The 14,780-nt window shown below is 36.1% G+C and overlaps 1 protein-coding gene across 1 annotated transcript; it reads right to left on the bottom strand.

Annotated features, from left to right (window-relative positions):
- Positions 1–2,536: 2,536 nt before the first annotated feature.
- LOC110916468 (aldehyde dehydrogenase family 2 member B4, mitochondrial) lies at positions 2,537–6,831 on the bottom strand. Its single transcript, XM_022161200.2, has 11 exons — positions 6,569–6,831; positions 5,821–5,946; positions 5,580–5,722; positions 5,350–5,503; positions 5,048–5,277; positions 4,095–4,184; positions 3,833–4,006; positions 3,595–3,732; positions 3,258–3,395; positions 3,108–3,169; positions 2,537–3,030 (listed from the first exon to the last, which is right to left on the bottom strand). The coding sequence occupies exons 1-11, from the start codon at positions 6,645–6,647 to the stop codon at positions 2,757–2,759; spliced, it is 1,608 nt and encodes a 535-aa protein (XP_022016892.1). The 5' UTR covers positions 6,648–6,831; the 3' UTR covers positions 2,537–2,756.
- Between the last annotated feature and the right edge of the window lie 7,949 nt (positions 6,832–14,780).

Raw genomic sequence — 14,780 nt, 5'->3', positions numbered from 1 at the left:
CACAACTCGTAATTTGTCTAACACAACTCGTAATTCATCCTACACTTTAAATTATTTTATTTTATTTTTTTGAAAAAATATATATTTTGAAGATAAGTTGTAAAAAATTTAATGTATTAGCTATTAAAGAGGAAGACTACAAATTAATGACCTATGTAGATTTACCAATGTACCCTTATAGTAATATTAAATACTTATATTAAATGAAGTAAATTAAAGCATTCTTATTGGTTGAAATTTGTTCTTTTTTCTTCTTACAAAAATTTTCTTCTCATTTGAACCCTCCACTATATATATATATCTATATATATATATATAAAGTGTATTGTACAAAATGGCTTAACGTACGCTACGTACGCGATGTGAAATCGCATGTTGGGTTTTTATAACAATTTCACATGTGGTAATTTTGATGAAATCGCATGTTAAAAAACCAACATGCGAAATTGTTACAAAAAAATCAACATGCGATTTCAATGTGGGATGAAGATCTGACGGCTGAGATGATCGCATACGTAATGTAGGATAAGGGCTCTTGTACGTTAACCTAATTCTATATATATAATTTTTTTTGACATATTAAAGAAATTTTCTAATTTTTTTAGTGTTTATAATATTTTAGTGATAAAAAGTTAACAAGTTACAATATTATCTACAAATAGGGCTGCAAATGAACTGAACTTCAGCGAACAGGTTCATGCACCGTTCAGCGAGAAGTTCGTTTACTTAAATGAACGAACCTGAACAGAGGCCGCATTCATTCATTTATGTTCGTGAACATTCGGTAACTTGTTCGTTTGCCGGTGTTTGTTTGTAACTTTGTTTGTGTTTGGCCGTTTTCAATTTTTATATATATTAAAAACTATAAATATATATATATTTATTATTTTATATTTTATTACCTAAATAATATATTATATTGATATCCCTTTATTTTTATTTATTTTATTCCTTTACTTTATTTATTTATAATACATATAACGTTTGTTTATGTTCATGAACATTGTTTGTGTTCGTGTGTTCATGAACGTCTGGTTTTGTTCGAGTGTGTTCATGAACGTTCATTTGTGTTCGGTAACTAAAATTAACAAACGAACACAAACAAATATGAACGCCTTCCTTTCCTTGATGAACGAATACGAACATAAAATCTTGTTATCCAAGCAAGCAAGAGACGATACATTACCGTGATCGATTTCAAACTCATCGTCATCTTCAAACAGATCAATTTTAGCTTCTTCAGTAGTAACTTTAGGTTGTTCACTCGTAGCCGTTCTCACTTCACTTTCCAAACACCTGTAAATTTCTAGCCCTGGTTTATGCGCAAGAAAATACATTTGATCGGAAAATAATCAAATAGAAATTGAAGATTCGAGGAGAAAATTACCTTACGATTAATTAGACTATCGTATTATGAATTGAACGGACCTAGGGTTCGGTTATATATACATAAGCCTGTTTATTTGTTTAAGCTCTTAACGGTTTCTTTATTACAAAGAATGATTGTGAGTGGAGTGCGAAAAAAAATAATATAAACGTATAAAAATATTATTTAATTAAAATGAGAGAGAAAGTAGTGTTTTTTAGTGTTATTATATGGATAAAGAAACCAATACTACCTGAATTGGTGGACCACTAGAGTCTGATCATATATTGTGGGAATCGAACTCATGACCTAATAGTCATAAGCTTTATCATACCCCTAAGATGCCATTAGGTTATAATGTCATGGACAGACATTATACTACTTTAGCAATTAACCATACAAAAGTTGTCAAACAACCCTTAGTATCTCGAGAAACTCTCATCTTTTGAGGAGTTACCTAATAGACCCTGACTAAATATATAATATGTCGAATTAACCTACCCTTAGACGTCGAATTAACCATTAGACGTCGGTTGTTCAATAAGCTCGCGGCTCGCTCGAAAAAGCATATTTGTGAACAAGCTGATCCCAAACCAAGGCCGACAAATTTTAGTATACATGCATAATAAAGATAATTTTTTTTTAAATTACGTCCCGTTTGCGGTATGCATATATAATGTATATATGTGTGCGCCATCGGTGGGCAAAAGTGAAATTGGACTCATTTTAACGTTATTTTACGAATTTTGTGAAAATAACATTAAAAGCGGTGGATGGTGAATCATGCATCATGTGGTGGCGTTGACAGCTGAAAGACAAAAAAGTACATGCACTGATCTGCCTTTGTCCCGATTGTTGAGTGTTATGCGCCTTATGTCCAAGGCTTGATGCAAAACTATTATCGAGCCAGGGATCTCACTGGAAGTAGTCTCTCTATTCCTACAAGGTAGAGGTAAGGTTGTCTACATCTTATCATACTCAAGCCCTACGTAAGCTTTGCTATTGGTGGGATTTACTGAGTATGGTTTGGTTCACACAATCTGTTAGAAATTGGAATATGCATCCAAATGACAATATACATTGTTCTTGAATTGGAAATGGTAATATGATTGAAACTAGAATTGACATGAATTCTCTCATGTTCTTGTTCTTTCAAGTAAACCATCTTCATTCAGAATGATTTTGGTACAATTAAGATATCACCTTAAGAGTTAATTTTCCATCTACACTATAAATTCCCATTTATGACTGCTTTCCAATCAGATTCTCGTTGCGGTCATTATTCGATATACATTACTAGAAAACATAAAATAGCATAAACACAATAACATTATTCTTGTTCTCGTTACACAACACCGCGACTAATGTAACATACGATTCTCTCGGATAATTACAACCAAGCCGGATTTTTCAAGGAGGTAACAACAGCCTTCACCTGTAAGTAATTATTAAGGCTGTATACACCCTTTTCCCTTCCAATACCACTCATCTTGTACCCTCCAAATGGGATTGCAGCATCAAACACATCAAAGCAATTCACCCAAACAGTTCCAGCCCTCAACGCACGACTCAACGTGTTAGCCACATCAATGTTTTGAGTGAACACACCAGCTGCAAGTCCATATCGGGTCGTATTTGCCCTTTTTATCACCTCAGGTAGCTCCCTGTCATAAGTTCAAATGATAAAGATTATGAAATAAGTTACGGGTATGTTATGATGCTTTTTCGGGGATTTATTTACTTGAATTTCAAGATGCTTTGAACAGGGCCGAAGATCTCGTCTTGGGCTATCAGCATATCATCCTGTTGTAAAAAAGACAATTTCATATGTAATGCCGGTTAACCTAGATAAGTTTTGGCAATGCCAGTGTTTGTTGGTATAACATAGTACCTTAACATTAGAGAAAACAGTCGGTTGGATGTAGTAGCCTTTGGACCCGACTTTGTCACCTCCGCATTCAAGGGTAGCATTGCTTTCAATTCCAGATTTTATGTAACGTAAAATTTTTTCATATTGCTCCGAGTCAATCTGAGAATTTTCATGCGTTATCAATCATAGCACATATACATCTTGAAAGTATACGTTTAAATTTTGATCCACTGAATGTAAATACCAAAGGGCTTGTAGCCTAGAGGTAGTTTCAAGTTTCAACGCTATTAGTAGTATTTTCGATTTATTTTTATGTTGTAAATATAAAAACAAAAACAAATTTCGGAAAGTCATGTACCTGAGGTCCTTGTTCAATGCCCTTTTGGAAAGGATCACCGACGCTACGGCTTTGAGCCCGTGCTTTTGCTTTCTCCAGAAACTCGTCATAGACACGCTCATGAACGAATGTACGAGAACCCGCACAGCAACATTGACCCTAGCGTTGACCCAGTTACCAAAAGTCAGCTCTTGTTTTTACATGGTGTGAGATAAAAAAAAATATCGAATATATGTGCGCATATATATAAAAAACACACTTGATTAAAGAAGAGAGCAAAGTGTGCTTGTTCTACAGCCTTATCAATGTCAGCATCTTCACACACGATAAAAGGCGATTTCCCTCCAAGCTCTAAAGTCGCTGGTTTAAGATTGCTTTTTGCAGCCAATTCATGAACAATTTTACCAGTGTCTGTCGATCCAGTAAAAGCAATCTGCAAATTCAAGCATTAAACCGTTAAATACGATGCTTAATTTGATGCTAGTGAGAATGACATAAGGATTTAGATATGAAGTACTTACCTTATCCACATCCATATGGCCCGCAAGAGCTGCACCGGCAGTCGGACCGTAGCCTGAAACCACATTAAGAACACCAGGAGGAAGACCCGCCTACCTCACAAAACATTTTTGTATATAACCAAATTAATCTTACCATAAGAATCTATACAAGAAAGTTTGTAATATAACAGTCTGGTCATTGTAACTAAAGGTGACGAGATGGTTGAGTTATATGTCGGGTAACGGGACAAATCAAGTTTGCCTTGGATTGGTAATGTTTAATATGGTCGAAAAAAACTGCATTGGGTTAGGTTTATCCACGAAAATATTTTGGACCACTTTTTTATGACCACCCAATAAATATTATTACAAATTTACAACAATAATTTGTAGATTGTATGCATATAAAAAAGGAGAGTAAAATGCCATTTTTGTACCTGAGGTTTGGCCAAATTGGTGACTTTCGTCCAAAGGTTTGTTTTTTTGCATCTGGATCCAAAAGGTTTGAAATCTTGCAATTTTCATCCGACCTGTTAACTCCATCCATTTTTTTCTGTTAAGTCAAGGGTATTACCATCTTTTTAGACATCTTTTTATTACACTAAAAACACTATAAGAAATAAAGTCAACAGAGGTGGATCTTTATTTCTTATAGTATTTTTTGTTTAATAAAAAAAGTTTAAAAGACGGTAATACCCCTGACTTAACAGAGAAAATGGCTAGAGTTAACGAGTTGGATGAAAATAGCAAGATTTCAAACTTTTTGGATCCAAATGCGGAAAAACAAACCTTTGGACAAAAGTTGCAAAATTGGTCAAACCTCAGGGACGAAGATGGCATTTTACTCTAAAATAAACTAAACTGTTAGCCCATTCTACTCTATTGACCCATCCTCTATTATCTATTTTTTATTTGACCCATTTGAGAACCCAAGGCCTCCTCTAAAATTCACCATAATCAAAAGTTTATGCAACCTCATGGAGCAATCTTGCAGCATAAAGAGCGGTTAATGGAGTTTGTTCAGCTGTTTTCAAAACAATAGTGTTGCCAGTAGCAAGAGCGGGTCCAACTTTCCAAGCAAACATAAGAAGAGGAAAGTTCCATGGAATGATCTGACCCGCAACCCCTATTGGTTCATGCAATGTTTGCACATGGTAAGGCCCGTCAGCAGGAACCGTTAGCCCATGGATCTTATCCGCCCAACCTGCAAGTTTCACATACTTAATATGTACCTACTTATGTACAAGTTGTACAATTCAATTGCACGATTACTTACCAGCATAATACCGAAATAGACGTGAAAACATCGGTACTTCGGTTTCAGCAGACTGTAGATAAGGCTTCCCATTGTCCCATGTCTCGAGAGCTGCGAGGTCATCGTTGTGTTGATCCACTAAATCAGCAAACCTTAGTAGTATACGCGATCTCTCCTGCAATAGTCAGAAAAAAAAAAATTCAAAAACAAGAAATCTAAAAAACATTACTAGAGTAGTTCATAATTTTTACGTAAGCAGTCATTTTGGGCCATGGGCCTTCATCGAAGGCCTTGCGAGCAGCAGCAACCGCACGGTCGATATCTTCTGCATCGCCTTCAGCGACATTGGCTATGACTTCCCCTGTACGTGGATCCAAAGTCGGAAATGTCTTCCCTGAAATTAATATTAATATATATATATATATATATATAAACTATAAGCTTTTGTTAATGTAATTAGATAATTAAAAAAAAAATACAGCAAAAAATTACCTGATGCTGAATCAACAAATTTTCCATTGATCAGAAGCTGAGTGTCATGAACACGAACAGACGGAGTAATCGGTTCCTCAAGTGCTGCAGCAGTAGTGAATCTGTGTACTAAACTGGATCTATTTCCTGAAAATTGTTCATGTTTAGCATACAGTGATTCAAATATTCAACCACAATTATTTGAAAAAAAAAAAAAAAAAGACAGAATATTTTAGGTAGGAGCAAATCATTAGTCAAGACAGTCCCACAAATAAAAGTCACTTAATTTGATAATTCTACTTTCCCAATTGAATCTTCAATAACCAGATCAGAACCACAAATCACAAAAGATAAGAACCCAATCAGCATCAAGTTTGCATCTTTTTCAAACCCAACAAACTTTCACAACAAACCCTTCTATATTTTCGAAATTTCACCAATCTCTAGACTAATTTGTGCCAACACTAACACATGGATTAATAAAAAAAATCATGATCAACAATTCAAGATCCAGATTCTACAAAAAAGGCTACTTTTAACTTACTAAAATTACCAAAAATAACCTTTTAAGTCATGTTAAAAATTAAACCGTCGATCACTCCACCTACAACTTCGTATCTATCAAAAACCGACGATGCATGTCATATTATCTTTTCTTTCTTTGAGGAATTTCGTCGAACAGGTGGAGTACAAACTTAAAAAGTTGGTAAAAAAGCAATACCCAGATGATGATATTATTAACAAACGACATCGTTTAGAGATAACTGACCTTGAGAAACGATTGAAGAAGAAAGAGGACGGAGAGAAAGTGAACGGGAGATAACGCCGGAGATTCTTCGAGAGGCCATTTTTGTCGATTACTGGACGTGCTTCGTCTATATATGTGTGGTAGATATATTATATATTGTTATACACTAAGCAGAGCAACTAGTGAGACACGATCATGTGGTATTGGTTTTATAAAGTTTTTTTGTTTACAAAATGGTTGAGACGTTATCTCAACCACGCTCTTTAGGTGGGTTACGCTAAGGTAGCGTTTGGTATGAAGGAATGGAAGGTGGAATGGAATTGATCATTCTGATGGAATGAAAAGAAACATGTTTGGTTATAATGTGGTAATGGAATGGAGCATTCCAAAGGAATGTAACTCATTCCAAATATAATAATTTCCATTCCTTGGTATGTAGGTGTTTTTTTTTTCATTCCTTCAAGGAATGGAAAGAAATGTGTTATTATTATTATTATTATTATTATTATACTTATACTTTTGTTTTTATTTGTATTTATATTTATGTTTATTAATATTCATACTAATATTAATATATATCAAAAATCTATTATTAATTTTTTATCATTAATATATTATTATTATTATTATTATTATTGAGACAATTATATTTTTATCGTTTTTAATACAGTTGTGTTTCGTTACTTCATCTTTTTTTTTGTTTATCAAATTGTACAAAGTAATGATTCATTCTATTCACATATGAGTAACCAAACATCACAATGGAATGGAATGATCCATTTCATTCCGTTGTCCATTCCATTACCTCGTCCATTCCATTCTCTCATCTATTCCATTACTCCATACCAAACAGACCCTAAGTTTTCTAATCCTCGATTGATGTTTCCTTTTTTGTCTTATTATTATTATATTTATCAAACTTTGATGGTGGAGGGTGTTCGTCTCTAACCTCCTTTCCTTGTCTTTTATAAGGAGTAGGAGGTATTACCCAAAACCCTCACTTGTTCACTTGATATTAACAACCGATCAAATTATGTCATCCCATTTCCTTAAATCATAGAGTCGCATAGGTTGGGCAGTGTTTCACGCTATCAGTTAATCACTTGACATTTTCTAATAAATTCACTCACAATTACTTTTCCATATAGTTGTGACGGTGAACACGACAATCCACCACTTTGATGTAATCAAACCACATAGGGAGGTGTTTCAAGTCATCAGTTAGCTCCATCTCCCTTGATCTTTCCTTTTCCGTTACCTAAGGCCATATGGTTTACATGCAGGAGAGGGTGCCAGGTGCTTAGGTGGCGTGGCGCTAAGGGATGGAGGGAACACCATGATGCCCCCGTATCCCACAAAAGTTCAGCAAGCACAGGACTCCCATCCCGCTCCACCCATCCTGCTCATCATACACCTACTTTCTTTCTCTCTCTTCTCTACAAATAAGTTGTTTTAAAAATGTAAAATAAAAAGTGAATGGTGAATGATTGGTACCCCCATCTATTTGAATAAAAAACCAGACGACAAGATTTCTTTTAAGGGGGTAAGGATGTAATAACTCGAATAATCTTATCAAATCATAGCGTGACACGTGTCCGAAAACTCTCCAAATAATTCTGATATGTAGAAGGAGAGTGATAAAATCTATAAGAGTCGAAATAAGTTGAGGGACTAAAAATGCAAAAAGGCAAAACTTTTGCCTTCTGGAGGTCCCTTACGGCCCGCAAGGGGTTTGAAATGTTAACGCGCCAGAGGTCCTTACGGATCGCAAGACAGGACCCATTACGGTCCGTAAGACCTTCGATGGCAGTAAGACAGCAGCTGGCAGCTGCAGAATTCACCTTATGCCACCTATCCCGCGATTTTGCCACACTTCTTTTTTGAACACCTGCGATGCCACTAATCATTCTCCTAACACTTCTGGTCACACTTGTCATGATTTGGAAGCTCTTGGATTAGTATAAATAGAGCCTTATGTTGCACTTCATTTTTCACACCAAAACACTTCACTTTCAATTCTGCTTGGAGCTTGCTTCTGTGTCACACCCCGATATTTTCACGTATTACCGGTGGGCCCGGTGGGGAGTATCGTGACGTAGTTGATATCATCATAGTCAAATAATCACAGTTTAATGCACAACGAAAGTATAGAATGAAAATAATAATACAAACCGAAATGAAAGTATAATTAAATATTATACAAACGATTGTATGTGGATCCATAGGCGGATCTAAAACATAAGGTAAAATATTGTTCGACAGACTTTAAGTATTAAGAGCTTGCAAGACTCTTTAACTAATAATCAGGAGCTTCCAGCCCATTTCGCGTAGTACCTGCACTTAATCTTTATGAAAAATACGTCAGTTTACACTTGTAAATACAATTACTGACTCTTTTGAAAAGTGTTTATAAAATTGGTTTGGATGCACAAGGCATAAAATCTTCTATAACTTGGGACAATTATATAAAATAATCTTGTATACAGATTTACATGTTTGTCGTACGTTCGAGGCTCGGAATAGAAGAGCCGGGACAAGATTAATAGACACACCACTAGTATAAGCCAACAAGAAATTTCCTCACGAGTGAGATACCGTTTTACATACGCAACTGTCAGGTGTATGCCTACACCCCGTGCTTAAGTCGTGGCCATTTCAAATGAATGAGCCGAGGATATCCAGGACACGGTCATATTAACCCCCAAATGCTTTGTATCAAACAAAACAGATTAAAACGAGTTATCTCAATGATTTAACCACTGATCGATTAAATATTCAATACCCGACCAAACGGTAATAATTTACCGTATCCCAAGCCCGTATAAGGGAAAATAAGTTAAAAGTATTTATCTGAGCTAAAAATGTAAATTATACTCAGCCGTATATTCTAATCAGCAAGTGCAGATAGCTTTTACTGGGCTCCTAATCTGGAACGAAGGTTCTAATAACCTATTAGATTCCTAACGGGTCTTATTTAAGTTTTAACTTAGATCGGTTAGTTTTAAAGAAAGGTTTACGGAATTACGGTACAAAACGCAAGATTAAGCGGTGACCGGATTAGAATGTGATTTAGACCCAACAAGTATGAAGACTTGTATAAAATGGGTAAACTAAATACATTCTGGATTTTGAAGTAAAAATGATAAGGTTTGACCCGTTTCGGCTAATTTATGCAAATTAGTTACATAAACCGAATGAGTTATGTACAAGTTCCATAAGTTAATATGACCGTGTCCTGGATATCCTCGGCTCATTCATTTGAAATGGCCACGACTTAAGCACGGGGTGTATGCATAACGGGTAACCGAATGAGTTATGCATAACGGGTAACCGAATGAGTATAACGGGTATATGCATAACGGGTAACCGAATGAGTTATGTACAAGTTCCATAAGTTAATATGCTTTAAATATGATATGATATCAGTAGGATATCAATAATTATGTCCAAAACAAATTTAAAAACCAATTTAAGCCCCGAAAGGGTATTTCGGTCATTTTAAAGTTTATAAAAAAGGTTTAATAGCAAACTAAGATTCTGGTCTAAAATATTTAGTAAAAATATTTATTTTATCAAGTTACATCAGTAAGATATTACACATATGTGAGGTTTATCATTTATGGCCAAACTATGCATCGTAGGGGCATTTTGGTCATTTCACATATGCTTTTAAGGTCAAATTTGGAAGTCTGAGTTCAAGACTTATACTTACTGTTAATTTCTAAAAGTTTATTTATAAAATCAGTAGGTAACAAGTATTAGGCGTTAGTATGGTTTTAAACCATACTATGCGCCAAATTAGCGTAAAAGTCGGTATTTAATGATATTTGAGATGTTTATAAAATTTTGAAGTTTTGATCAGTCTTGAATGTTAGAAATATTTTATTTAACATATGACATCAGTAGCAAAAGGTTTGGTATCAAAATGATATGTAAAACTCATTTTATTAATGAAAAGGGCATTATCGTCAATACCGAATTTACACAAGAACTCTATGTTATGGTCAGTATAAAATTGGACAAAAATTTCCAAAAATCCCTAAATATTATATCATAACAGTGGGTAGCAAGTTTGGTGCCAAAAATTGGGTTTAAATATGATTTATGCCAAAAATGCAATTTAATTAACAAAAAGTTTTGTTTTACGATATCTTGCATAACTTTTATTTGAGACCAGAAACTGATGTCAAATTTTTATGACATACTTATGTATCAGTAATAAAGCTTTTTGTCCTCTCACATTTTCAAAAATCTCGTTTTTATAATATAAGGGCATAATAGTCAAATTTAAACATTTAACGGAAACATGCAAAATGAACTATGATTTCTATGGGACCATGTTGTATAACCTCAGAGGGTTATACTTACATATAATATGGTCACAAAGGAACGCTAAGGAATAACTAAACTAAGCTAATTCGGGTCAGAACTGAAAGTCAAAGCAAAAGTCTTACTTTTGCAACTTTCGGTTGCGAACCGAGCCTAACACTCAGAATTGTCAGGTTGAACATGCCTAAACATGTCTTATATTATTTACCAAGTTATTTAAGTGATAAACGTATTTTATAGCTTCTACATTACCAGTTATGAATTATTTTATAAAAACTGACTCATTTGACTTTTCTGTTCATAACTTTGACCCGACAATTGACTGAGTAAACGCGATAATTAGGAGGTGCCCTTTTGAGGGATTATCACCTACTTAATTACCAACACATAGCCACTTTCAATTTGAATAATGGCTGGACCGTTAGTGATTAATCACAAAGTCAAGTATAATTACGATATCTTTGACTTTCGGTCATTAAGCTAATAAAACCTTAACTACGGAAGCTAAGAACACTTACAATGGTCCTTAGCACGAATATTAAACTTGAGAAAGCTTCCTAGATGACCAGGATGCTCCAGAGAAGTGTTTTGAGAGTGAAAATTTTAAGTGTGCATGAACAAATCAACAACAAGGCTCTTATATAGGAAATTGGAGGCTCTAGGATCATTGCAGCTGTTATGGGAGGTCATCAGATGTTAATAAGTGTCCCCATGGCAGTAAAAACCACTTGCACAGTCCCTGGTAACGAAAAACTAGCATGCAATGGCGGTGGATAGGCTGCAACATGCAGCTGTCCAGTTTTTGGTCGCTGGCGCCTTAGTCGCGTCCCGCGTAGACTTCAGAGAAGGTCTACGCGCCCCGCGAGGCTCCCCCATTCCGGTTATAAACTTTAGTAAATTGCACTTTCAGCCCCTGGTCCTTTATAACTTGATTTATCTTTCATTTATTGCACTTTTAACCCCCAAGGTTAACTTTTAAGGGTCTTGAGTCATAAAACAAACATCGTTAAGCTTCCGGTTAGTTACTAGGTCACCCGAAAGGTCTTATTTCAAACATTGACCCTTTTAACCCTTTATTTACGAAAGGTAACGCATTTAATACCAAACGATATCGAAACCTCGTGAATTTTTCTTCACTTGTTCTTGAGAGTATAACCAATCGTTACAAAGTCCCGGGTTCGTTAGAAGGTCACTCAGAGGTAATAGTTTAACATGTTGACATGTTTACCCCCCGCGTCTTGTAAACTTTCACTTTCTTTCTCAAACGGCTTCATACGTTTCACAATTTATTCGTTTAAGGGTATAAACATCAAGTAGGGTTGTTGAAAGGCATAGTTAATCAAATGTTGACACTTTGGATCCTTTCACACATATCTTTTCCTTGTTTGTCAACTTTAATCCCTCGAAATCAATTCATTTCATGTTTAAAGTTTATGACACGTGTCTTCATTATATTGGACATGTTTTTGTGAGGTGTTACATCCTCACCCCCTTAAAAGAAATCTCGACCTCGAGATTTACTGAAATAAATGAGGGTATTTCTGCTTCATTGTGGATTCAACTTGCCACGTATATTCTGGGCCTCTACGGGCATCCCATTTCACTTTTACGATCGACACATGCTTTCTTCGAAGCTTCTTAACCTGTCGATCCTTGATCGACAAAGGTTTTTCAACGAACTTCAAGCTTTCGTCAATCTGCACGTCCTTATGCGACATTGCTAGCGACTTATGGGCTAGACATTTCTTTAAATTGCAGATGTGGAACACATTGTGTATTCCACTAAGCTCTTCAGGTAGATTTAGCTTGTAGGCTACAGTTCCAACACATTCAATGATCTCGAACGGTCTTATGTATCTTGGGCTCAGCTTGCCCTTTTTGCCAAAACGCATCACCCCTTTCCAGGGTGACACCTTGAGTAGCACTTTATCACCTACCTTGAATTTCAGAGGTTTACGTCTCATATCTGCGTAGCTTTTCTGCTTATCCCTGGCAGCTTTCAGACGATCACGGATTTGAACAATCTTATCCGTCGTCTCGAGGACTATATTAGGTCCTGACAGTTGGGTTTCTCCAACTTCCGCCCAATAAACTGACGTTCTGCGTTTTCTTCCATACAAGGCCTCAAAAGGCGTGGCTTGGATGCTTGAATGATAACTATTATTGTATGAAAACTCGATCAAAGGAAGATGGTCATCCCAACTTCCACCCAAGTCAATAACATAAGCCCTGAGCATATCCTCAAGTGTTTGAATCGTACGCTGATGTGTGTAAAATGCAACATATAAATTACATCAAATGAGGCATAAAACTAACCCTTTTTAAGTACTAATGTTGGAAAAAGAGTGTTTTTGTCTTCCTTTTGTATTTTCAGGATTAAATGAGCTCAAATTCACAAAAGAAACAAAAAGACAGCTAAATCTAACATAAATACAAGAAAAGGAACATAAGTGGATTGCCCGACCCTTCAACAGCATCCTCCCAAGCGAAATAGAGAAGGCAGAAGACTGAACACGCCCCGTGCTCAGCCAGCACGGGGCCGTGCCCAAGAAGCAGCAGAAAAGACAAACCTATAGAAGCTTCTATTGCCCACCACGGGGCCGTGCCCAGTGAACACGGGGGCGTGGCGAAAGTACAACAGGCGCATTAATTGTAATTGCGAATTACAATTAATGAAGAGAGATAGTGTCAGACAGGCACGGGGCCGTGTCCAGCGGACACGGGGCCGTGCCCAGCCTTCTGTTCAGCCTATAAATAGGAGTGCTTGGTTTCATTGCAACTCATCCCTTGGCACACCACCTCTCTCACACTTCATCCACCACCCACCACCATCACAACACCATCATCCACCACCATCATCCATTGTCCATCATAGAGTGTGTGAGTCGTCTCGGGATCCAAGATTGATCGTAAGAGTTCTTGACAATCAAAGCCATGTTTGCCTAAGTCTCTTACATCACTTGGTGAAGACAAGTGTTTAGTATAATACTTTTTATTTTTCAATCTTTTGCACTTTTTATTTGGTTTTGTATTAATGACTTTAATAACTAGTTGCTTATGTTGAAGGTGATCTTTCCTTATCGTTTGTCCGTGGTGTCTTGGCATTATTTTACTGTCTATAAAAAATAAAAGATTTTCACCATTCATATCTCCACGGTCTATATGGAGGTATGTTGGCTACCTGACCGGGGGTTAAGGGAACGATTTGGTAAGGGTCTTGCCCTTGTTCAGCGTTTAGAGGTCCTGCAAGGGACCTGGGTCAAATTTAGTAGGATCTCCTTCAATACCCATAGGTATTGGATGGAGGGGATCCAAACTCTTTGACCCCCTCATAAGTTAACTACTATTAATACTATAACCCGGCTATTTAGGACTGTATCCCTGCTGACTCAGACTACTTAGCCGAGGGTAACGTCACCTCCAAAAGAGGGGCCTACCATAATTTGCATTAATAACTTAATTCATTATCTTTCAATAATCCGACCCTTTAGGATTGTATCCTTGCTGACTCAAACTACTGGGTTGAGGGTAACGTCGCCTTCAAAAGCGGGGCCTACTACAATAACTAAGATAATCTCTTAAACAAGTGCAAAAGTGCGAAAATAATCAAAGGTTATACTAATACACGAGTCGGATCCAAGTGATTCATCTTGTCTATCTGTTTTTATTTTTTTATTTTATTTTTCAGCATTTAGTTAGTTTTTATTTTTCTTAGTTTAAAAATCTTTCCTAACATTTTGATTTGGTTAGACGTTGAGGATAAACCGGTACTAAAAGCTCTTGTGTCCTTGGACGACCTCGGTATCTTACCAACACTATACTACGTCCACGATGGGTGCACTTGCCCATATGTGTGTTTAGTGTTAGTGAATATCGTGTTTTATAAATTTAAAACTTGGCTAAA

This window comes from Helianthus annuus, chromosome 16 (genome assembly GCF_002127325.2).
Source record: "Helianthus annuus cultivar XRQ/B chromosome 16, HanXRQr2.0-SUNRISE, whole genome shotgun sequence".
Taxonomy (NCBI): domain Eukaryota; kingdom Viridiplantae; phylum Streptophyta; class Magnoliopsida; order Asterales; family Asteraceae; genus Helianthus; species Helianthus annuus.
The sequence above is the reverse complement of the archived record's forward strand: the minus strand, read 5'-3'. Positions and strand labels throughout refer to the sequence as shown.